Source organism: Pelophylax lessonae, assembly GCF_965119305.1.
Source record: "Pelophylax lessonae genome assembly, chromosome: 9".
NCBI lineage: Eukaryota > Metazoa > Chordata > Amphibia > Anura > Ranidae > Pelophylax > Pelophylax lessonae.
The window spans coordinates 213,606,979-213,631,397 of NC_138776.1; the positions used below are offsets into that span (position 1 = coordinate 213,606,979).

General features: G+C 40.4%; 1 protein-coding gene across 1 annotated transcript in view; it reads right to left on the bottom strand.

The window, feature by feature from the left end:
• Window positions 1-15,953: 15,953 nt before the first annotated feature.
• Window positions 15,954-24,419, bottom strand: part of OGDHL (oxoglutarate dehydrogenase L) — a 302,089-nt gene continuing 293,623 nt past the window's right edge. Inside the window, exons 21-23 of the mRNA XM_082267472.1 lie at window positions 22,358-22,521; window positions 17,040-17,194; window positions 15,954-16,270 (exon numbers count right to left, since the gene is read on the bottom strand). Of these exons, the coding sequence (XP_082123598.1) occupies window positions 16,147-16,270; window positions 17,040-17,194; window positions 22,358-22,521 (443 nt within the window). The 3' untranslated portion in view covers window positions 15,954-16,146. The remainder of the gene's footprint in view (window positions 16,271-17,039; window positions 17,195-22,357; window positions 22,522-24,419) is intronic.

Below are 24,419 nucleotides of genomic sequence, written 5' to 3' on the forward strand. Positions count from 1 at the left end.
GAGCGCTCAGTAAGGGGGAGGAGCCAGGGGCGCCAGGGTGGCCCTTAACCACTTAAGCCCCGGAAGATTTTACCCCCATTCCGACCAGGGGGTATTTTGCGATTCGGCACTGCGTGACTTTAACGGACAATTGCGCGGTCGTGCGACGCTGTACCTAAACGAATTTGGCGTCCTTTTTTTCCCACAAACAGAGCTTTCTTTTGGTGGTATTTGATCACCTGTGCGATTTTTTGATCACGCGCTATAAACAAAAAAAGAGCGTCAATTTTGCAAAAATAGCAATATTTTTCACATTTTTTTATATGAAATTCCCCAAAAAAAATTTAAAAATCAAAATTTTTTTACTTTTTCGGCCAATTTGTTTTATGCTACCTATGTTTGGTAAAAAAAATCGCAAAAAGCGTATTTTGATTGGTTTGCGCAAAAGTTATCGCGTTTACTAACAAAGGGAAAGATTTTTGTCATTTTTGTTGTTTTTTTTTTTAACGTGTAATGGCGGCGATCTGCGATTTTTTTTGCGGTACTGCGACATTGGGGCGGACAGATCGGACCCTTGACTGACATTTTTGACACTTTTGGGGTTACCAGTGACATTTCTACAGTAATCAGTGCTATATATATGCACTGTTACTGTAAAAATACACTGGTAGTGAAGGGGTTAACTTTATTTGGGAGGGAGGGGCTGTGTGTATCCCTAGGGGCGTGCTTTCTACTGTGATTGGCTGGGGCTTGAGCTGTATGGACACTGATCAACGGATCTACATACTAGATCCGAGTGATCAGTATCCTAACAGCAAGGAGAATGACAGGTGGCTTGTTTACACAAGCTGCCTGACATTCTCCCTCTCCCCCGCCGATCGCCGAGTGACCGGCGGACATCGGGTCCGCCGGTCACAAGCGCGGGGGGGTCCGTGACCACGTGGGAGCGGGAGCGCGCCTCCGGGGGCGCGCGCTCGCTCCCTAGACCCTCACAAGCTAGTGACGTAGCCCTACGTCACTTTGCCTGTGAGGGGCTGACTGCCGACGTAGATCGGCGTTAGGCAGTCGGCAAGTGGTTGAAGGGAAAATCACAATTTTGTTTTAGAGCTCTGGGGCGCACGTGCGCACCACCGGAGCCATGCTCCTTCTGTGATTAGACACAGTGGGAGCCAGTCCGCGGGTCCGGCGGCGATGCGATTGAGAAAGAGAATGACAGAACAGCTGTCTGCCTAGGCAAGGCAGATGGATGTTCTGTCAGACAGGAAGAGAGAGATTGTGTGTTCCTAGTAATCAAGAACACAGATCTCTTTCTTCCTGCAGTCAGTCCACTCCCCCACAGTTAGTAAACACTTCCTAGGAGCACACTTAATCCCTTGATTGTCCCTGATGTTATCCCCTTCCCTGTGTCATTTATACAGTAACAGTGCGTATTATTTAGCACTGATCACTGTATTGATGTCATTGGTCCCCCAAAAATGTTACTTAGTGTCAGATTTGTCTGCCACAATGTCGCAGTCCCGCTAAAAATCGTTGTTCGCCGCCATTACTAATAAAAAAAAATTCCAGAAATGTATCTCATTGTTTGTAAACGCTATAACTTTTGCGCAAACCAATTATTATATGCTATTTGGGGATTTTTTTTTTTTACCCAAAAATATGTAGAAGAATACAAATTAGCCTAAACTGATAAAGAAATTCGATTTTTTTACATTTTTTTTTTATTGGATGTGTTTTACAGCAGAAAGTAAAAAAATAGTTTTTTTTTTTTAAAAATTGTTAGTGTTTTTTTGTTTATAGCACAAAAAATAAAAACCGCAGAGGTGATCAAATACCACCAAAAGAAAGCTCTATTTGTGGGGGGGAAAAAAGGACATCAATCATCAATTTTCTTTGGGTACAGTGTTGCACGACTGCGCAATTGTCAGTTGAAGCAACGTAGTGCCGTATCAAAAAAATGGCCTGGTCATTAAGGGGGTAAAACCTTCCGGGGCTAAAGTGGTTAAAAGACAATTGTGCGGTCGTGCGACGCTGTACCAAAAAAACATTGATGTCCTTTTTTTCCCACAAATGAAGCTTTCTTTTGGTGGTATTTGGTCACCTCTGTGATTTTTTTTTTTTTTTTTTGCGCTATAAACAAAAAATGAGCGACAATTCTGAAAAAAAAAAAAAAACAATATTTTGCACTTTCTGCTATATAACATTCCCAAAATAAAATGTTTTCATCATTTTAGGCTAATAGGTATTCTGCTACATATTTTTGGTAAAAAAAAAAATCCCAATAAGTGTATATTGATTGGTTTGTGCAAAAGCTATGTCGTCTACAAACTAGGGGAAAGATTTGTCATTTTTATTTATTTTTACTAGTAATGGCCGCGATCAGAAATTTTTAGCGGACTGCGACATTGTGGTGGACAGGTCGGACACCTGATATTTTTGACACTTTTGGGGGGACCAGTGACATTACTACAATAATCAGTGCTAAAAATATGCACTGCCACTGTACTAATGACACTGGCAGGGAAGGGGTTGCCACCATGGGCGATCAAAGGGTTAAATGTGTTCCTAGGGGGTGCTTTCTAACTGTGTGGGGGGTGAGCTCACTGGATGAACACAGAGACCCCTGTCAGGATCCCTGTGTTCATCACTGACAGTATGGCAGTTTCCAGTGTTTACATCGGCAGACCGCCATTCTGTCTCCATGGGGGAGCGATCGCGGGAGCCTGGCAAAACATCGTGGTTGCCAGACCCGCTGATTGGCGCCCCCTCTAGCCAATCGGCACACGCGAAGCGACGTATATGTACGTCGTTTCGCGTAACAGAGCCCATCTGCGGCCGTAAAACTACGGCGGCTGGTCGGCAAGTGGTTAAACCATGTATTCACTTTAAGATAACAAGTTTTAAAGCAGATCTTGCATGAAAATTTAAGAACCACTTACTTTTTTGGGCACTTTACTCCTGATTAAAGCAATTAAAGCTAAATGAAAACAATAACATGATAAAACATCAGAAATAAAATGTAAAAAGATGCCATACACTGCTGCTTTAAGCATGCTTGCCTTGGTGGGGGTGAAATTATTGATCTTCTAGCAGGATTATTGGAAAGTGGAGAATCCCAAATTATGTTAGACTTTGCTCCTGTGCAGAGCTGGACAGTAATTTGGGATCCTAAGCTTTCCCAGGATCTTGTAGTTGTCTGGTAAGCAGGTCAGAGCATTTCTAGGTATCATGGGATATAGAAGCTTTAGCAGCTCCCCTGACTGACCTTACAAAAAGGAAAGGATCCGTAATGGTAAAATGGTCCCCAGAAGCAGAAGAGTCTTTCCAAATCATGAGGAAGGCCCTTTGTGCACAACCAGTGTTGTACTCCCCCAATTTTCCAAACTTTTGGTTCAGACGGATGCGTTTGATGTTGGCATTGGGGCAGTGTTGTCACAGGTACACAATGGGGAAGAACACCCTGTGGTGTACCTGAGCACAAAGCTTAATGAGCATGAGCAAAAGTATGCTTTTATAGAAAATTAATGTTTAGCCATAAAGTGGGCCTTAGACGTACTAAGGTATTATCTATTAGGGTGCAAGTTTGAGTTAATAATTGACCATGCTCCCCCTCATGTTGATGGCCCAAAAGAAGGAGACAAATAGACTGGTGAACCGGTGGTTTCTGGCTGGTTCACTCCTGTTGGGCAACCGTTGTTTCAACCCTGGGGTTGAAACAAGGGGTGGGGGGGAGTATATGTAGCAGAACATCCCAGAGAGAGCTGGGAAAAGTCATGTTCAGGGTTTATACATCTCCCAGGCTCCTCTCCTTCACATTTAGGGATTTCTGATCCACAATCCAGTTCAGGTCCTATATATACTGTATATATATATGCAGTTTATATTTCCATAGGATTATTATGGTACATGGCCATGTACTGTATGTATTTACAATACTGTCTCATGTTTGTCAAAAGAAATAGTAATTTTTGTTAGTTATTCATTGTATTTAAGATTGCCCCTTTAGAGGGCTGGTGAAAAGGGTGGAGGCCAGTTATTAGACATTGCTTTTTACCCCTTTAGAAGGCTGCTGAAAAGGGTGGAGGCCAATTACTTGCTTTTCCATTTAGTCATGTGGCTTTGGTGTTCTAAGTTGGCTGACTGTTTATCCAAATGTCCAGGTGTGATGGCAGACAAAAGGAACCAATATCTAAATGCTCTAGATGTCATGTCACCAAATTGTAAAGAGAGATCATAATTATTATAGGATAGTCATCATAGCAGAGAGGACTTGAATTGCATCCAATGGCTTTCATGAGAAAGATCGGATTGTGCAATTTGGACCAAAAAAAGATTCCTCAATGATAGAAAATGGAAGCAATAAGTATAAAAACAGCAGAAAAGGGGAAACTTGTGAAAAAGCCTGACTGCAGGAGTGGACCTGGAGACTGGACAAAGAGACCTGATACCATTGCAGGTGAGAGAGGCCTGCAAGAGGCATTAGTCATTGTCCCTCATTGGGATCAGAAATGTTTGATATACTTTTGACCAGTTAGCCAGTTTGTGAGTGTTTGAACTTAATGTCTTTGGCTTTATAGTTGTTTGTATTCTATGGCACAGAGGTTTTATTATTTGCTAGTTTCAGGTATTGCTGGAATTCTTTGTGGTTTTATGCCCCTGAAGCAGAGGTCTCCAAAGATGATGTTACACCCAGTAAATGGATACCTAACATGTCACGCTTCAAAATTGAGCATGCTCGTAGAATGGTGCCAAACTACAGTGCTTACAAATCTCTATAGGCAATACTTTAAAAATGTTTATAGGTTATCAGTTTAGAGTGACAGAGGAGGTCAAGCACTAGAATTATTGCTCTCATAACATTTATGGTGATACCGCACGTGTGGTGCGAGCACCGTTTACATATGTGGATGCAACCTACGTATGCATTCACCACTGCACACAAGCACAGAGGGTGCTGGGGCACTTTTGAATTTTTTTTTATCACTTTTAGTTCTATGACAAGAAATGTAAACCTGCCTTGTGATAGGAATAAGGCATGGCAGGTCCTCTTTATGGAGACATCTGGCATCTCCAAGGATCAAAGAGTTTGGTGGGGACCATCCGGTCCAGGGGCAGCTCTATGATAACCTGACGGCACCGCAGGATTGGATACCAGGCTCCCAGACTGCATGGGAGGCCCCAGAGTGGTGCCCACCCGCTGCATGTTAAAGCAATCCAGCGACTAATTAGCCGTTTAGATTACAGGGAATCGCTGGATAAAAAAAAAAAAGATACTGGGATGATGCCTGTAGCTGCAGGCATCATCCTGGTACAACCACTGAAAGTCCAGGACATCATTGGACGTCCTATGGCCGGGAATTGGTTAACCACTTCTGGACCGGAAGGACCCTTAATGACCAGGCCATGTTTTGCGATACGGCACTGCGTTGCTTTAAATGGCAATTGCGTAATTGTGCGATGCTGTACCCAAATAAAATTGATGTAATTTTTTCCCACAAATAGAGCTTTCTTTTGGTGGTATTTGATCACCTCTGCGGTTTTTATTTGTTGTGCTATAAACAAAAAAAGAGCGGCAATTCTGGAAAAGAAACAATATTTTTTTACTTTCTGCTATAAAACACATCCAATAAACAAATGTAAAAAATCCAATTTTTTTTTCATCATTTCAGGCCAATATGTATTCTGCCATATATTTTTGGTAAACAAAAATCCCAATAATCCAATAAAATCTCAATAAGTGTATGGTTATCGCGTCTACAAACTAGGGGATAGATTTATGGCATTTTTATTTATTTATTTTTTTACTAGCAATGGCGGCCATTAACGATTTTCAGCGGGACTGCGACATTGCAAAAGGACAGATCGGACACCTGACACTTTTGAGGGGACCAGTGACGTTACTACAGTGCTAAAAATATGCACTGTTTCTGTACTAATGACACTGGCCGGGTAGGGGCTAACAGCAGGGCAATCAAAGGGTTAAGTGTGTCCCTAGGGGGTGCTTTCTAACCGTGTGGGATGGACTCACTAGATGAACATGGAGATCTGTATTCCTAAATAGCAGAAACACAGAATCCCTGTGTTCATCTGTGAGAGAACGGTGGTCTGCCTTATTTACATAGGCAGACTGCCGTTCTGTCTCTATGGGGAGCGATCTCGGGTGGCCGGCGGACATCACGTCTGCCGGACCCGCTGATTGGCTTCCCCTCTGGCCATGACATCAATTCCGCCCACAGCGCCCTCTTCACAACATCCAAAACCGGAAGTGGACGTTAGGCGTCATTAGTAAACAACAACTCCGGCCGCAACAGTAAAAACTCTCCCATCCGCGGACCAGGAAGGCATTATCAATGTTACACTGGGCTAAATACAGGAAGTGATCATATTGGCAACAATCATTGAACAGAGATTGGTTCAACAAGACCTTTTTACAGCAGAAGGGCGTGGCAATGGGGGCTAAATTTGCCCCCAGTTTAGCCAATTTATTCATGGCTTACTGGGAAAAGGATGTAACTTCCTGTGTGGATCAAGGAACGCTTGTATTTTACAAGCGATTTATTGATGACATCTTGTTGTGTTGGAATGGGGATAGAGATTCCTTGGACTGCTTTTTGGAATCCTTGATTAAAAATGAAAGGAACATACACCTCTCGTTCTCAGTGAGCCTGGAAGAGGTTGGCTTCTTGGACTTGGTAATATCTGTAAAAGGAGGACAACTATATACCAAAACACACTTCAAGGCAACAGATAGGAATAGTTATATTTCATTAACAAGTCATCATCCTCTCTGGTTATCAAATATCCCAAAAGGCCAATTCATGAGGATAAAGCACAATTGTTCTACTACAGTGGATTTCTATGAACAAGCCAATTCCCTGAAGGCCCGTTTTTTGGAAAAGGGATATAATGAGGAAGTACTTAACTCAATTATGAGTGAAGTAGGACAGATGGAACGAGAACAACTCCTTGCGGATAAAAACAAATAAGCTAATCAAAAACTAGTGTGCCCTTTTATTACAGCTTTTTCAACACAACACTATCAGATCAAGTACATCATTAAGAAAAGTGGCCAATATTAAAATCAGACCCACTATTGGGTACCACAGGTAAAGTCTACGACATTGAATCATTTATTACCTGCGAGACAAGATTTGTGGTTTATTTTCTTGAGTGTGGATGCCACAAGCAATATGTAGGCCGCACATCAAGGAGACTTATGGGCCATACACACTATAAGATTTTCTGAAGACTTTTTCCTTTAGACTTACCAAAACCATATAATATGAGGTCAAACCTAAACACTTTCAATTTGTATGCAATCTGGCAGGCCCTTGCACTACATAGAAAAGGTAAATCTGAAGGAAATCTACCAACAAAAGTTGGATAGTGTGTATCCAGCTTTAGGGACAGACTACGGGAACACATGTATAAGATCCGAAAAGGCTACCAAAAGCATAGTTTATGTTTGCACTTTAGGGAATGCCATAACCGTGACCCGCAGAGCTTAAACTTTACCGCTATCACCAAATTGAGTCCCCACTGGAGAGGGGTTAATAAGATACGAGAGATTTCCAGGCAGATGTTTTGGCTGTGAGCTGAAATCCTACTCCCCCTTTGGACATAACATAGAGTTTCATAGATATCCATTGATGTGATGTCATGGCCTACAGGAAGAGGGCGCTGTGACCGGAAGTGATTTCATGGCCAACAGGAAGACGGTGCTGTGGGTGGAAGTGACGCTCCACCCGCGGCTGGTTTAAAAAGGACACTGAGGGAATGGAAATGTAGGACTGCACAGAAGCCCCCTGATGAATGGCTTGTTACCGGAAACATGTCGGGCTAGCCACCCACTGAGGAACTCTACCTGTTACCACCAGAGTATACCTATATGTGAGTGGCTACGTTTACTTTGTGTTACATTTTAATAAAGATACTTTCCATTTTATTGTGCATTGATGGTGACTGTCTAACAAGAGGTTGGCAGAAGATTCTGGGGTGTTTGGCATTATCCGTTTGAGGCTGTACCGAGATCCTTGCTGGTCTATTATATCAAGTGTGTGATCTTTTAGTTCGGCGAGTTTGCACTGCATGTGGGGTGGAGGTAGTGTGCACTCACTGTGTCTATTCATCACTGGTGAACCCCCCCCCCATGTGGATGTGACATACTCACTTTGATATACTGCACCATGATATTCTTTTCCCTTCTCTTTTTATCTGCATACACTTGATAGTAATCTTCAGATGAGAAGTCCAATCACATGTAACATCAGATGGATTTTATCCAGGGAGCCACTCTGATCCAGTGTTCTGTGTCATATCGTTTGGTCTTCTGGGACTGACGGATATATTTTATAACTGTTCAAGTGCTGCAATACTCATACTCATATTATTACTCATTACAAGGATTTGTGTGCCTTTTATTGCTGGCTGCTGGAAGTGGTGCGCTGATCTTTTGGAATATATTTGATTCAAAATGTTCACCACAGTTACAATTTAGGGGCAAAATGGTGTGGAACGCTATAGTCCAATATTCCTCCAATCCTGCTATATAAAGGTCTCTTTATGAGGCCAATATATAGTAAATTGACAGTGGGGTTGATTTACTAAAACTGAAGAGTGCAAAATCAGGTACAGTTGTGCATGGTTGCCAATCGGCCTCTAACTTCAGCTTGTTCAATTAAGCTTTGACAAAAAAAACATGGAAGCTGATAGGCTCCTATGCAGAGCTGCACCAGATTTTGCACTCTTCAGTTTTAGTAAATGAACCCCAATAAATGACTCAGACACAAATAGGAGAGCAATAAGTGGTTGAAAGATCTGTGGGGCAGCCAGCTAGGAGACAGCCTAACTCCTCAAAACACTAGAAAACTATTTATTTAGCGCTCACACAAACCCTTAGTGCAACAATAAACATAAAATAAATAAATGACATGCATAACAAAAAAATAAAACACTCACCTTATATTGTCAGCTGCATGTTGCTTCAATGTTGCAAATGCAGTGCAGCCGTGTGTGCCTAATGTCAGGTTCAATAGGAGTAGAGCAAGGAAGAAAAGCACTAATCAACTTAACACAAACAGGTTGGGCCATGGCTGCTGACACCCAGCCTGTATCTGATAGTAAAAAAAAAAAAATCTAACGACAGTACACATTACACAAAAATGTCCCTGTACTGGTGATGTCGCGTCCTGCCCATACCAACATGTTTCAACTAGATACTGCCAATCTTTCTAAAGAGAAAGTTTAGCAAGAAAGATTAGCAGTATCCAATTGAAATATGTCTGTATAGGCAGGAGGTGGAGAGCTTTTTTACTATCCGATACATGCTGGCTATCAGCGGCCAGGGCCCAACATGTTTATGTTAAAGCGGTAGTAAAATCTGGGGGGGGAGGGGACTTCCCTCTGCAAGTTAAGGGCATAATGTGCTAGTATGCATCGCATGCTATTATGAAAGGTTTACCTTAAAACGAAACCCACCGGTGGTGTGATGTCATCACTGACAGGGCTTACATCTTCACCCAGTCTTCCTTCCGGGTTCATGGGCTTCGGCTGTTTGCATGGCCGAGCCTCGATGACATCACAATTGTGGCACAACATTTTGAAGGCACGCAAAAAACGCAAGAGTCTGGCACTAACCATCCTACGCAAAAGTTCTAACAGTCATAAAACCAGTATTTAAGAAGCACACGATCCAAGAGCAACAACTTTTGCTACTGTTAGATGACCCCTTGGATGGGGTAAGAAACAACAAACTGTGCCAAAACCAAAGTGCATAAGAGGTTTCCCAGGGTAATCATCTTAATATGGCTGTCATGTGCCTTGTTTTCAGATGACATAGGAAAATTACTGTAACTGTGTCCATAATAAGACAATGAATGAGTTAGCGGAATGTAGCAAAACAGTATGCAGCTTCAAATACATGGACAAGTACAACGGTTTTACAACTGAATCAAAATTATCCCAAAAGGACAGTTCCAATATAAACAATATGTCTGCTTTTTTGAATATATAAAAACCCATGTGTCTCACATAAGCTTCCAATAAAAGTCCAAATAAAATCATGTGGCTCACGTGATAAAGGACCAAGCTCGGTGGTGTGGGGGTTGGTGCTGGATGGTGTCCTAAGCTACCCTTTCAGGTGGCCAGTCCTGAAGGGGAATCTCTAGGCTCAAAGGATGGTACCAGCTCCCGGGCCCACACTGTGGCAGGAAGAGACAGCAAATCACTGGCCGGGAAAGCGCTATATATAGAGTGTTTTGTTTTATTGTTAACCTCCCTGGCGGTATGATTGTTTCTGATTTTAGGTGCTGAAAGCGGTACAATTATTTTGCTAGTAATTCTTAAGGACAAGCAGCCCAAACCAACTATTTACATATGATTTTTTTTTTTTTACTGTGCGTTCTTCTTCATAACATCTCGGGTATGATAAAGTTTGAAACACAAAATCATAAATTATATTATAATAAATAACTATAAATTAGTTAGAGTGTATATATTTATATAAAGTATATATATATATATATATAAAGTACAGTAAACTGCAGGAATGGGCACTGGGGGGGGGGGGGGGCAAACTAATGTCAATTTATTTTATTTTGTAATGTAATCCAATAGGATTACAATATATCAGTGTGTTTTACTTTTCAAATTTGATCCGGAAGATTCGGCCGCCGTATGCTGCAGTGACACAACAATATTTTTCACATTTTTTTTATATGAAATTCCCCCCAAAAAAATGTAAAAATCAAAATTTTTTAACATTTTTGGCCAATTTGTTTTCTGCTACCTATGCTTGGTAAAAAAAAAATCACAATAAGCGTATTTTGATTGGTTTGCGCAAAAGTTATTGCGTTTACTAACTAAGGGAAAGATTTTTGTCATTTTTGTTGTTTTTATTTTTGAACGAGTAATGGCGGACAGATCGGACCCTTGACTGACATTTTTGACACTTTTGGGGGTACCAGTGACATTACTACAGTAATCAGTGCTATAAATATGCACTGTTATTGTAAAAATGACACTGGCAGGGAAGGGGTTAACTTTATTGGGGAAGGAGGGGTTCAGTTTGTCCCTAGGGGCGTGTTTCTAACTGTCTTTGGACATGGCTACTGGTGTAAGAACAGAGATCAACGGTCCTACATAGTAGAACCGTTTGATCTCCATTTTTACAAAGGGGAGAATGACAGGCGGCTTTGTTTTATATTAGCCGCCTGCCTTTCTCCCTTCACGGCGCACGATCGCGAGTGACCGGCGGATATCGGGTCCGCCGGTCACACGCACTGACTTCTTAGGGAACGAGCCGGGGCGGGCGCGCGCTCACCCGCTATTGGCTCACAAGCCAGTGACAGGCTAGTGACGTACCCATACGTCACTTTGCTTGGCCGGGGCTGACCGCCGCAGTATATGTACTTGCGTCGGTCAGCAACCGGTTAAAGGCAGAATGTTGAGAGAGAAAATTTAATTCCCACCAAAAAAAAAAAAAAGGCAATAGGAAGAACCCCAAGATTAGCTTCCAGGGGAACTAAAGTTGTCATCGGAAATTGAAAAGAAGGAGGCTCCATTCTTACAGAGAAACATTTATGTGTGTAACCTCCAGATACACAAGGGGAGGGCTCTTCGTGGGCAAGGGTACCTGAGCAAGGCCCCAGAGCAACAAAAAAAGTTTGCAGTGGGCAAAGAATAACTTGCAAAAATAATGGACAGAGAATGCGATAGCCAATGTGTTAGGAAGAGGACATACAAAAACAAACCAATAGCGCCAGAGTACAAACACAACAAGTTGCAGGATAAGGAACAAGAATAAGTTCTAGGATGGGAGTTCTCCATCATCATCAACAGTATTGGTTGAACTGGATGGACTTGTGTCTTTTTTTCAATCTATGTAACTATCACACTAGGTGCAAACTACCTCATATGATAATTACAGAGTAAGAGGTAAGCTAATCGGCATGCCCCAAAGAAAGAGAGGCACCCAACCAAGAGGTTGAAATGTGCCTAACTGGTGGATATAAGCAAATTAGATATGTTGGAAGAAACAAAGATTTTTGGTGAAAGAGGAAGGCAACTGTTGGCGCACCTAAAGACTGCATGTTAGGAGGTAAAAAAAAAAAAGGATAGCACAGAGAACAGACGTAATGTAATCTTTTACACTAAAACTGGCAAATGGAAGTTGACCAGTACAAAGGCCAGGTTTTTGAGAAGGCGAGAACAGAAATGGGTCCTCAGATCCTAAAATGTGCAACTTGATAATCTGCAAACTTGATACGGGGAAAGAAGAATCTATATGAGATCGCAGAGAAGAGTCTGAGGGTTGTATGCTAGTGAGATTTGTGTTATTTCAATAAAGAGTAAAAAAAAGTTCTATGTAGGGGAGCTATCCTCCCCAGGTAGTGAGGAGGAGAGTCTTAGTGACAAAAACAGGGCCCAGGCTGCCTTGAAAGAGTCCATCAGCAGAAGTTGAGATAATTTCTCATGGAGGGGCAACCAACAGGTTCTAATGAAAGCATGTTCCTAAACATGGGATCACAATGTTGTGATGAAGTCAGAATGTGAAAGAGAAAGATGTCAGGATTAGATCAGATGGTACAAAGTCAAAGGAGGAGTCCGAGAAGGATGCAGAATCAACCAAAAGGGAGAAGTGTGAGCTTCAACATTTGGGAAAATTATTCAAACAATTAGGCTCAGGAGACTAATGTTCAGGGTGTAATATAGGTTCTAATAAAATAATAGAGTGTGGTGATTTTGTCAGCAATGCAAGAACTACATTAATGTGTGCATAAATAGTGTAAAACCCATCACAATGCATTTGCAATTAATGTTAGAACAAACCTTTAATATTAGAGCATAGGGGTTGATTTTTACTAAAAATGGAGAGTGCAAAATCTGGTGCAGCTCTGCAACAAAACCAATCACCTTCCATGTTTTTTTTTTTTTTCAAAGCTTAATTGAACAAGCTGAAGTTAGAAGTGGATTGGCTACCATGCAAAGCTGCATCAGATTTTGAACTCTCCAGTTTTAGTAAATCAACCCTATACCAGCAGAAAGTTCACAGTTGAGTGCTCTAGTCCAGTTCGCCGTAGTCTGAGCCACTGACAAAGTGACAACAGCTGGCTGCAGGGCTGGACCTGCAAGAGCAAGGGAGGACTTCAAACGTGTCTCTAAACACCTATCAACTTAATCCTTAAAAGAGGGAATTTCCTCAATAAAAACAGTTTGATTTTGTGCAAGAATGGCTGGAAGCACAGTAGGAGTAATCCATCTGTTTTAGAATTCCTCCTTTATAGGGTACAAGGCAGTAAACATATGCCAGGAGGTGCCAATAACCTCTTGGAGAAAGCCCAATCACCATAGAAAGCCCATTGGGCTTGATCAAGAATAGGGAAAGGCTTTTTAGATTTTCCCTTTTTTCTTGTGCCTAATGAAATATGTGAAGGCTTACATGTAAATTCCATATGTAGGTGCATCTAGCCAGAGACTTGTATGTTCTGACTTCTGACAACGGCCGCCTTTTAAAATATCAGTGTCCCCTTTGCCTCCTGCAAATGTAAGTGAGCCAGGCAATTCAGGCAGTTGCTGGAGCCTGTGCACTTTGTAGGCACATAGTAAATACTGGAAGAAAACAAATTTACTTGTTCAGCTGATTTACCAGCATGTGCTTTTAATTACATCAGACTCATTGTCAAGTTTCTTCTCTTTACTTAACATGGGGTCTTGTTTTTGACTTGAATTGGAGAAATTTCCCACCACTTCCTTTCTTGAAAGAAAGTGATGGGGAAACCACGACAATAAGGACACAAAAGGCAAGTAAAACATGACAAAGGCTCTCATCCTTCCCTGTTTTATGCAACATTCCTGGGCACTTCAGTTGAAGTATGCAAATGCAAGGGTTACCACTTATGGAAACCATCAGTAGATATAGGCAGCTAAAGTTAGATGCAAATTTTGACTTGTGAAAGTTGAGCTTGCCCCTTGCCACCAACAGTATACCCCTTGTGTTCAGCATGGCAACTACAAAGCATACATCTGTACATTTTCTGAGTGACTGACCTGCGAGAAATATAGTGATAAGAATTTTTACTTTTCTCCGATTTTTGTTTTATGCAGGTTTGTGACAGCCTCCATATTTCTATCACAACAGGTACACTTTAGGTAAGGCATTACAGTATATAATTCCTTTTAGCAAATAAGTATAATAAGCTTGTGAAAAACAAGGCAATTCTACTAATTAGTGATGTACATTCCATCCATGCTATTTCTCTATCTCACTGCCTGCACAAATAATGCAATTTGAGCCATCACTAATAGCCTACTTCAGAACCTCTAAAGTTCAGATTCCAAAGAGCCATGCTGAAAACGTTATCTATCATCACAGCTGTTAAATGAGTGGATAATCTTTATTTTTTTTCTGTACAAATGGACAGTATGCCTGATTATGAAGGCTTTAATCAAACATAGTGCCATATAATGTAAAATGAACATTTTTATTTTGTACTCATTAAAGCACATTTCCACATCCGTGTACAATTTAGGGTCCATGTACACTGCAACAGCTGTTTAGGAGCAGTTGGGCATTTTTTTTCAGAAGCCCCTGAACCCACCTCCATGTTATCTTATCTGTCCATGTACACAGAGTCGTTTACAGTCATTTGCAGGCAGTTGAGTTCAGTGACGTTTTTTGGAAAGCAATTATTTGCGTTCCAACGTGTTTTTCCCGGCGTTTCAAACGCAAAAACGCGACCGAACGCGATGACCCGCGTTTAGCGCTCACGTTTTTTCCATTTTAAAGGGGAATGATTTTTTGACCTCTAGAAACAGTTCTAAACGCAAATGCCCGCTAAACGCGGGTGCAAACGCGACACAACGGACGTTTTAAACGTGCTTTAAATTCCAGCATTCAAGGGACTTTTTAAAACGTCCCGTGTACATGGAGCCTTACAGTTTCTGAACTTTTTTTTGGTTGAACTTGGTGCATCCACTATATATTTTCGCTAGTTCCCTATTTTGTTTACAAAAGTTGTATTGACAAGGGAAATACCATCTAGAGATTTTTAATTAAAGAAATCATGTGTGGAAATATGTAGGTCAGGATTGCTGTTTAGCTGTCTTTTGCTGCAAACACTGATCTGGAAAAAGTATCCAACAGGTAAACCTATATAGAAATTAGCTATGATAAGCATGGCAGCCATTTTCAGGAGGCAATCAGTGGCAGCTGATGCATTTCTCTTTGTACAGAATACTTATATTTTTATTTTAAACGCAGACATTTCAACCTATCACCAGCCTGGGTGTTCTGTAAACCGGAACTGGAAGTCAAAATACATCATGGGACTGTTACAGACTATATAATTAATTCCAGGAATAAATTTGCAAATAGCCTGGATCTTAAACCTTTGATAAAGACATGGTTAAAGAGACCCTGTCACATGATTTAAAACTTTCAAGCTGGCGCATACCTGTAAAGAAAAACAGAACACTGCTCATATCCTGGAGGAGAGCAGAAGTCAGTTTTTCTGCAGAATTCGGGGAATGAATTCTCAGAATCAGGACAGTGTTAAGTGGCATGGGCAGCTGGAGAGGTTGCCACAAATTTATTCTACAGGACCTCTGCTTTCGGAAAATAAAATTGTTCTAAGTAAAAAAAAAAAATGCTGACTTCAATATGTGGAAAAAAAAAAAAAAACTGCCCCAGGCAGTGTTTAAATAGTACAAAACTCAAACAGGACAGTTTAATGAAATATTTATTGAATGGTTTTCCTGTTTTTTTACCATTTTTTTTTAAAACTTTTTTGTAACAAAAGTTCAGCTCTACTCGTGACCAATCAGGTTTTTTTATTCCCTGAGAAAGTAAAATAAAGAATCTGCCTGATCACTATGAGCAATAGGCTCAGATTGAGTTCCTAATTTTCCTTCTCCATGTTTACACAGGCTCCTCAGTAATAAATGGCATTGATGGTTTCTAAATGAAGGAGCCATGGGGCCAGGAGTTTTTCTAGTTTATTAATATGCATTCTGAACAATAACCGCAATTCAGATTAATTCTCTGTTTGCAAAGTAACACAATCTACAAGAAAAAAAAGCTTTAATACAGATTTAGAGGTATTTAGTATATTATTATTAATACAAAGCTATGTTAAAATGGTAGTGGAATTTAGTTTCTCTGTATATATAGCATCAAAAAGTCTTTCCTTCAAAAGAGCGCAGGTTGAAAGCGTTCTCCAAAAACCTCCTTAGTTCCACAAGGTGAGTGTTTTTATTACCGGTAGCTGGAGCTGCTGCAGGCTCTCGGCCAGCATACCTAAGGGTAGAGAGGGTGATCAATGCAATCATTCAAATTCTTATTGCGGTGATTAAAATCAACACATCCCAAGTATACAAACACTGTTACTCTTATCATTGCCCTAAGTAAACTTCAAACTGTGTACTATCCTAAAGACACAGATCTTTGTCCCATGCACATATGCTTGAAAGAACTGACAGAACTATTGATAGTGTGGAGACTAGAGAACAATCTATTTCCCTAATGATTTTTCATCAATTCTGTTGGGCAACTCATTGCACCCTTTACTGTTCCCTACTTTGGATCCATGTATAGTTAAAGCATCTTCATTAACCATGTCACATAATAGAAATTGGCAAACATTCCTCGAAAATATTCCTCCTCCCCACCCAGCCCTTCTCTTTTGAATGACAGCAGCTCCAAGCAGGTGTTGGACTTAAGACGTGCCTTCCACAATGGGGAATTGGGATGCAATGCAGGTCACGTGAATAAAAACAATGATGTTATCACATGAATAAAGTACTTGCAGTCTTATATTGCACATCCAACTGCAAATTTTCATCTGCTATGGTTGGCAGTAAAGAAGCTCCATAATGATTGTAGTGTGTGGAAGTCTGGGTGTCTTATGCTAAAATAGGGCATAGGAGCTTTTCATAGTGAGTTTGAAGGACCTGAATCTTGTTAGGCGTGTGAACCCAGATGGACACAAAATCTTGCAATGCAGATCATTATTAGAAAATGATCTGAATGTAAACTACGTAAAAGTAACATGATAGTAAAGAATTACCAAATTGGTCTTGCATGATTCAGAATGGTGAGGAAACGTGGCTTAATGTAGTCATAGTAGCCCATATTTTTATGTTCCTCCTGGCACCACACCATTTCTGCGTTGCTATATTTTTCAACCTCTTCTTTAACCAAGTCAAATGGGAATGGTGATATCTGAAATGTAATTATTAGGGGAAATCCTTGCATAAGTAAAAAAAAAAAAAAAATATGATATACAGTATCTACTAGACCTTATATATCAACTAGCCTCATACAAGAATGATGTGTACTGTCCATTGGCAACCAATTAGGCTCAAACATACCATATAAAAAAAAAAAAAACAGGTCCAAAATTACCATTTGAACATAAGTGGTTGCTATAAAGACAATTCTTATGTGAGACCCTTTGATAAATAAAGTCCAATATTAGCAGCACGCTACCCTGATATTTTAAACATATTTTTTTAAAATGTAAATACAATTTTATAATACCATTTGATCTACAGACAATAAAATCACATTTGAGCTCACAAGCAATAACCAATCTTACAAAAATAGCAGTATAAATGTAATTCATACATTGACTAAGGGAATAGAGACTGTTAACTTATCAGAGTTAATCTTTCCTTAACTTAGTAAATAATGTGAAGTTGTGTTCACTCTGAATGCCCAATGTGCAGGGGGGATTACTTTTTCTTGTGTAGCACCCTCATAGGTAGGGGCTAGCGAGAGAGTATAGTCTTTGGCTCTGTCTGCCTATCAGAGGAGTAGCAGGCAAATCTATATTGCTTTCATCATACCAGAGAGCAGGATCTGTGAGTTAGGTCTGCTCAGTGTGCTCAGTATGTGATTCATTGAGTCTAGAGAGTGTTTCACACTGGTCCAATAGGGAGGGATGTTGGACAGTGGGAGGAAACCTGACCAATGGATACATAGGCTTTAATACAGTCCTGGTGATTGGCAGAGACAGGTGGTCTCGATGCATTCTGGGATACTGTATAAAAGCCAGGAGCACATGTGCTGCTGGGTCTTTGGCTGGTAAGCAGAGTCGCGGAGAGAGGGTGGCAGCTGCCTCCTCCTCTGTAGCAGTGGCACGTGACAGGAGGTTGCCCTGAGGGCCAGAGGAACGGAGCTGAACCCAGAGGTCCAGGAAAGCTGACTGAGGGGAAACACTGGAGACCCTAGAAAAACTGTATTGTGAGTACATGGGATGGTGTCAAGGGGCCTGACCTAAGGGGGGCCACCCCGGAGTAGGATAGTCAGAGGACGGTTGTCAGTGGTCAAGAAAGAGGATACTAGGAGAGTGTCCTGAAGATAACTTTAGTTCATCAAGTCATCTGGAAAGAGACTTAATCTTAAACCCACCTAAGTGGCAAGGTGGATCAACAGCCAAGCTGTAACAACAGATAGAGGTCCTCCAAACCTTGTGCATAGTTAATCTGGAGTATCCCACTATTCCCTCCTCCCATCCCTAATTTATAAAATAAAACACAAAACAACTACATACCCCTGGACTAATTATTGAATGAGCCAAGAAATAAAGTGATAGACTGTGAATGTCGGAGTTATTAATGGTAACCCAGGGACCTGAAGGAGTGAAATTAAGCAGCCCTCAAGGTGCCAGTGCTACACTTGTATGTAATTGGATGGCTGAAATGAACAAACCTTTGCCGTATTTGCTAAGCTCAGTAATTATTCACTTTGCTAAACGTCTATTCCTCTAGGCCCCTTTCACACATGCTGTCCGTTTGTCCGCTTTTCATCCATTCGTTAAAGGATGAAAAACGACATCAATGTATCTCTATGTAAAAACGGATGACAACAGATGATCATCCGTTAACATCCGTTTTCATCCGCTTCCGTCAATGTCCGTTTTTTTAAACGGATGAATGCCCTATTTTTCATCCGTCAAAAAAACGGATCGGACGAAAAACGGATGACAACGGATGAAAACAGATGACAACAGATGAAAACGAATGAAAAACTGATAACAACTGATGAACAATGGATGAAAAACGGATGACAACTGACGAAAAATAGATGAAAAATGGATGACAACTGACGAAAAACTGATGAAAAATGGATGACAACTGACGAAAAAACGGATGACAACTGACGAAAAAAGGATGAAAAATGGACGTTGACTGAAGACAAAAAAAACGTGACTGAACTGATGAACTGAACGGACTGTATGTGTGAAAGGGGTCTTAGTGTAAATCAACCCGAAAATGTTAGCATGATTGCTAAATTTAATACCTGAAATGTAATTTCACCAAGCAGCTGTTTACAAGCATTGCTAGAAATATAGCAGTGGAAACTTACAAAACAAACAGAAAAACAACTAAGCTATATACACTGAACAAAATTATAAAAACACAACACTTTTGTTATGCCCCCATTTTTCATGAACTCAAAGATTTAAGACTTTTTCTATGTACACAAAAGGCCTATTTCTCTCAAATATTTGTTCACAAATCTGTCTAAATCTGTGTTAGTGAGCACTTCTCCTTTGCTGAGATAATCCATCCACCTCACAGGTGTGGCATATCAAGATGCTGATTAGACAGCATGATTATTGCTTGAATAATAATTATATATTGAATAATAATAATAATAATATAAAAACATGAATGACACTAAGATATAAATGGTGACAGGGAAGGGACCTCCAGCTGAATGAGAGTCTCAGCTCTGTTCCTGTGAGCTGTGTGAAGGGGGGGTGGGGGGTTTGACTCTTCTCTCCAATCAGCTCCTAGAGCTCTTCACTGAACTCTGCAGAGTGTAACTTCAGCTATCCGCCCCCTGTTTTCTGAACTCTCACATAAGCCTATAAATTCGGCATTTTTGAAGATACAACTTATGTAGGAGGATTTGTTTCATCTCTATGTATCAGAGTATGGAATAGGGAGTTTTTCAGGAATATGTTTCGTGAATGAAATTATCCCATATCATCATAACTTTGCAGTGTCAAATGCAAAATGTTCACTAAGTCACACTGCTACTCATAAAAGAACTTCAAATTACAATTACGTATAAAGTTATACTTAGTACTTATCAATTGTATTTGTCTAATGTCATCATACATATATGCTAAATAGGGTAAATTATCCAAGAATGGGGTACCAGTCCTACCAACTCTTATAAAAAATGTCAATATTTGCACCCATTGAAGCACCACATATTTGGAGATAATCAGGGGAATTCAGAAAGCAAGTTACTCCATTTTTCTATCAGAAGTTGTGTGTTCCTACAACTGAGCAAAATTCACTAATAGCATGTGATACTCTTGGTAACAGCTGCAAGAAGTTAGCAAAGTTCTTATGAATTTAATTTTTTCTTAGTACTAGCGCAATCTTGAGACTGAATTCATAAACAAGTATTTCCTTACTAAGAGCTTGGAGTTGCATATTAGTAGCCTGGAGCTGGTCCTACTTGTGCACATCTTCAATCTTGCCAAATATTACATTTTTCCATGTAATTGGGAGATCTCCAATCAGTTGCTAAATCTAAATGAATGTGTTGGGGATGCTGGTTCACAATACTGAACAAATATGGCCATGTTAGGTCAATGATGGAAGCCAGCAATCCTTGCCCCTTTACATTTAAGCTGCAGAATGGGGATCTGTCAGTTTGAGTTTGTGGCCAGGCATGTGACAGGAGCATGACGTCACCGGATGTGACGAAACGCGTAAGTATTGGAACGCACAGCGTACGTGACGTGTGACGCAGGTGGAACGCAAGTCGGAAGTCTTCCCGCTCGATACCCTGCACTCGGTTTGCACCGATACACACGCTCACGAGCGGCCGTTCACGGCCTTTTTAATTGGCAAAATTAACTTTTATTTGGCTTATACCGTTTTTCAATACTTTGTATCCTTATCAGTACGTTGTTACCCAGATTGGGGAATAAAATTTATATTTAAAAAACTACACCATCCGGAGCTCTTTTTTTGTCTTCCTTCTAATCTGGCCCGAGGTGAGAGGAGAGAGAGGGGGAGCCCGCCATCCTACCCACCCAAAGCAAGCCACGAGGAGACTCCATCATAGCCTGGAAGGCTACCTAAGCTTGGCTGGTCTTGATGCCATAAGGCATACATGACCCACGCTATTTGGTAAGTGATTCAATCTTACCATTTATCACGGTGGAATAAAAGCTGCACTGAGCACTACAGAGCAGATTGAGAAATCACTACGCTGAGCACTTTGCACCTATTACTTGGGAATAAGCATTGTTTGCACGAGAGACTCACTATTTATTTATTTATTGGAATTTTAAAACTCTGAAAACCTTTTTTGGACTTTTCCTTGATAATATATATTTTTTCTACAGTCACTTTATGGAGTTTTTATAATCTGAATTAATTTGTATATATCACTATATTGTCACAATAGTCACCTTAATTAAATTTATGTATGAATTTTATGAATACTATTTTATATTTATTATCAACATTTTATTGTAATTTTAGCAATAGCTATAGGTAGCCTATTATAGACTACTTACCTGCAGCAATGTGACAGGAGCAGAATGCCTCAGCTAGTCATTTTTGTTTTCTTTGTAAAGGCCTTTTATTACATTGTATGTGTGTTTATTCACATTGAATTTTCTTTTTTTTTTTTTTTTGTGTACGAGTAACCAAACCCATTCACGTAGGGAGGGGTTGGCAGATGTCGGGGGGCCCTCTTTTTTTTAGAATTAGAGTCTGGTATGTATATTTAGGGGGAAACCCCACTTTTTTTGCAAAATTTTGCAAAGGAAAAACAAAGGTCGTTTGCTTTTTGGCTATTAACACTTAAAAATAAGGCATACATGTTTAAAGCCAATTCTTTGCTATCACTGCACTTTTTGTGCAAACATCTGAGTGGGGATGCCAGATGTGAGATGATTGTTGCAGGTTTGAGGTGTGAGTGACTTTTTGTTACCATGTACTCCATTTTTTCTATGTGCGACATTTCTTCCCATCCTCACGACATTACCATACTGCATTGTGACATAACATTTTCCTGAATTTGTCGCAATTAACTCCAATTTTGATGCATGTGCAGGGCTGGCACAAAAAATAACAGCTAGCAGTCTTTCAGAATCCCCCCCCCCCAATATCTGCTAACTAATAAAAGAAAATTATGAATGAGGAGGTAATAAACCCACTTAAATACAAAGTGTTTATCAAACTCTCATGCTGTTGCTAATCAGTAGCATTTTCTCCCCATCTTTGACAAATGCGACAGGAGAAATATTTAACTTTGTGCCTCAATTATCCTGATCATTTATTTTGTAACAAAACTGGCTGTCAAAATATTCTCTGCCTAACAGATTAATACTGAGGAACATGTTACCTGCTCCAGCCGTGTGATTGCTATTTGGCTTTCCAGCTGTTTTTGATGCCTTTCCTTGACAAGCTCATAATAAACCTTCCCAGTGCAGAAAATGACCCGTCTCACATCCTGAGGATTGTGACAAGCTGCTCCACTCTCAGGAATCACACGCTGGAAGACTGTACCTTATGTCACAAAGAAATCCTAATGGTTAATGGTTTAGCAAAAGCACTGTGATTGTTTTCATCTGTAAAATGCACCCCTGTTTAAACATTTGCTCAAATAAATTCATTTTTTATGTGAATGAAAAATGTGCTTTTGTAAATCTAGACTTTCAAGCAAGCTGGCCAATGATGCAGCACAATTTAGTAATTGGCCTTACACCACAATTTAAAGTGCATGTAAATCCTAAATCTACTTTTCAATATGTTTGGCATTGTATCTCGCTGTATACAGTTTTATTTTATCAGATTTTCTTGTTTATCTATTGCAAAGCTTTTTGGCCTGAGATTGTGCCAAACTATATACTCTAAATGATGGTTCCCTTTAGTTGGCTGATGATCTGCCTTTCTTTTAGACCTGATAAATAGTCACATTTTTGTTTACCACTTGCCGACTGGGTCATAGCCGAATGACGGCTCCAGTGCAGTTGGCTAGTTCTGGGAGGGTGTGCAATGACACCGGTGTACTTGGACCCGGCGCATCATGGATCAGGGTAAAGGACCAATGACAGTGGCACATTACCACGTGATCGCTCCATCCAATGACAGAACGATCACTTGTCAACAAACCAGCACATGTCCGGTTCAGCTCTCTCCTCACACCGATCAGTACAGCGTGTGAGGAGAGGAGGGAGCCCCTGCAGCAGCGCAAGTGGGCTGGATCTGAAGTGCCCACAGCACTGATCTATGCCCATTCATACCTCATACATGCTCATCCATGCTCTATCCATGCCTCATCTATTCCACATCTGTGCCCATCAATGCCTTATCCATGCCACATCAGTGCTCATCCATGCCACATCCGTGCCACAACAGTGCTCATCCGTGCCATAACAGTACTCATCCTTGCTACAACAGTGCTCATCCATGCCACAACAGTGCTCATCCGTACCACATTCATGCCATCTTGGTGCTCCAGGGCCTTCAAAAGTGTAATAGGTAGTCAAGAAGTGAAATGTGTAATTTATGTCCCTAGAACACCTAACGGTGCTTCCTGCATGTTGGGCCTTTGCATGTGGCCAGGCTGTGAAAAAGTCTCACACATGTGGTATTGCCATACATTCAGGAGGAATAGCAGAATGTTTTTTGGGGTGTATGCAAGTATGCATATGCCATGTGAGAGAAATTTCCTGTTAATATGACAATTTTGTAAGAAAAAAAAGGAAATCTTAATTTTGCAAAGAATTGTGGGGAAAAATAAAACTTAAAAAAACTCACCATCCTATAACTAAACACATTGGAATGTCTACTTTCCAAAAAGGGGTCATTTGGGGGGTATTTGTACCGTTCTGGCTTGTCAGTGTCTCAAAAATTAGGATAGGCCATCAGTACATCAGGTGTGATTAGATGTTATCAATTTTCAGTGATTGGCACCATAGCTTGTAGACTCTATAACTTTCACAATGACCAAATAATATACACTTGTTTTGGTTACAAAGATATGTAGCAGTATAAATGTTGGGCAAAATGTATTAAGAAAAATTACTAATTTGCAAAAATTTATAACAGAAACAAAGAAAAATGCTTTTAACAAAATTTTCGGTCTTTTTTCATTTAAAGCGCAAAAAATAAAAAACCTAGTGGTAAATAAAACTCATCAAAAGAAATCTCTATTTGTGTGAAAAAAGGACAAACATTCATATGGGTACAGTGCTGCATGTCTGAGTAATTGTCATTCAAAATGTGAAAGCACTGAAAGCTGTAAATTGGCCTGGTTAGGAAGGGGGTAAAAGTGCCCAGTGGGCAAGTGGTTAAAAACCATTAACCCACAATGATTGGAGGAATTTTATTGCTGCCCCCTGGTTTCAGCTGGCACTTTTAAATGCTAAGAACACCTTAACCACCTTAATACCAGCTTGTTT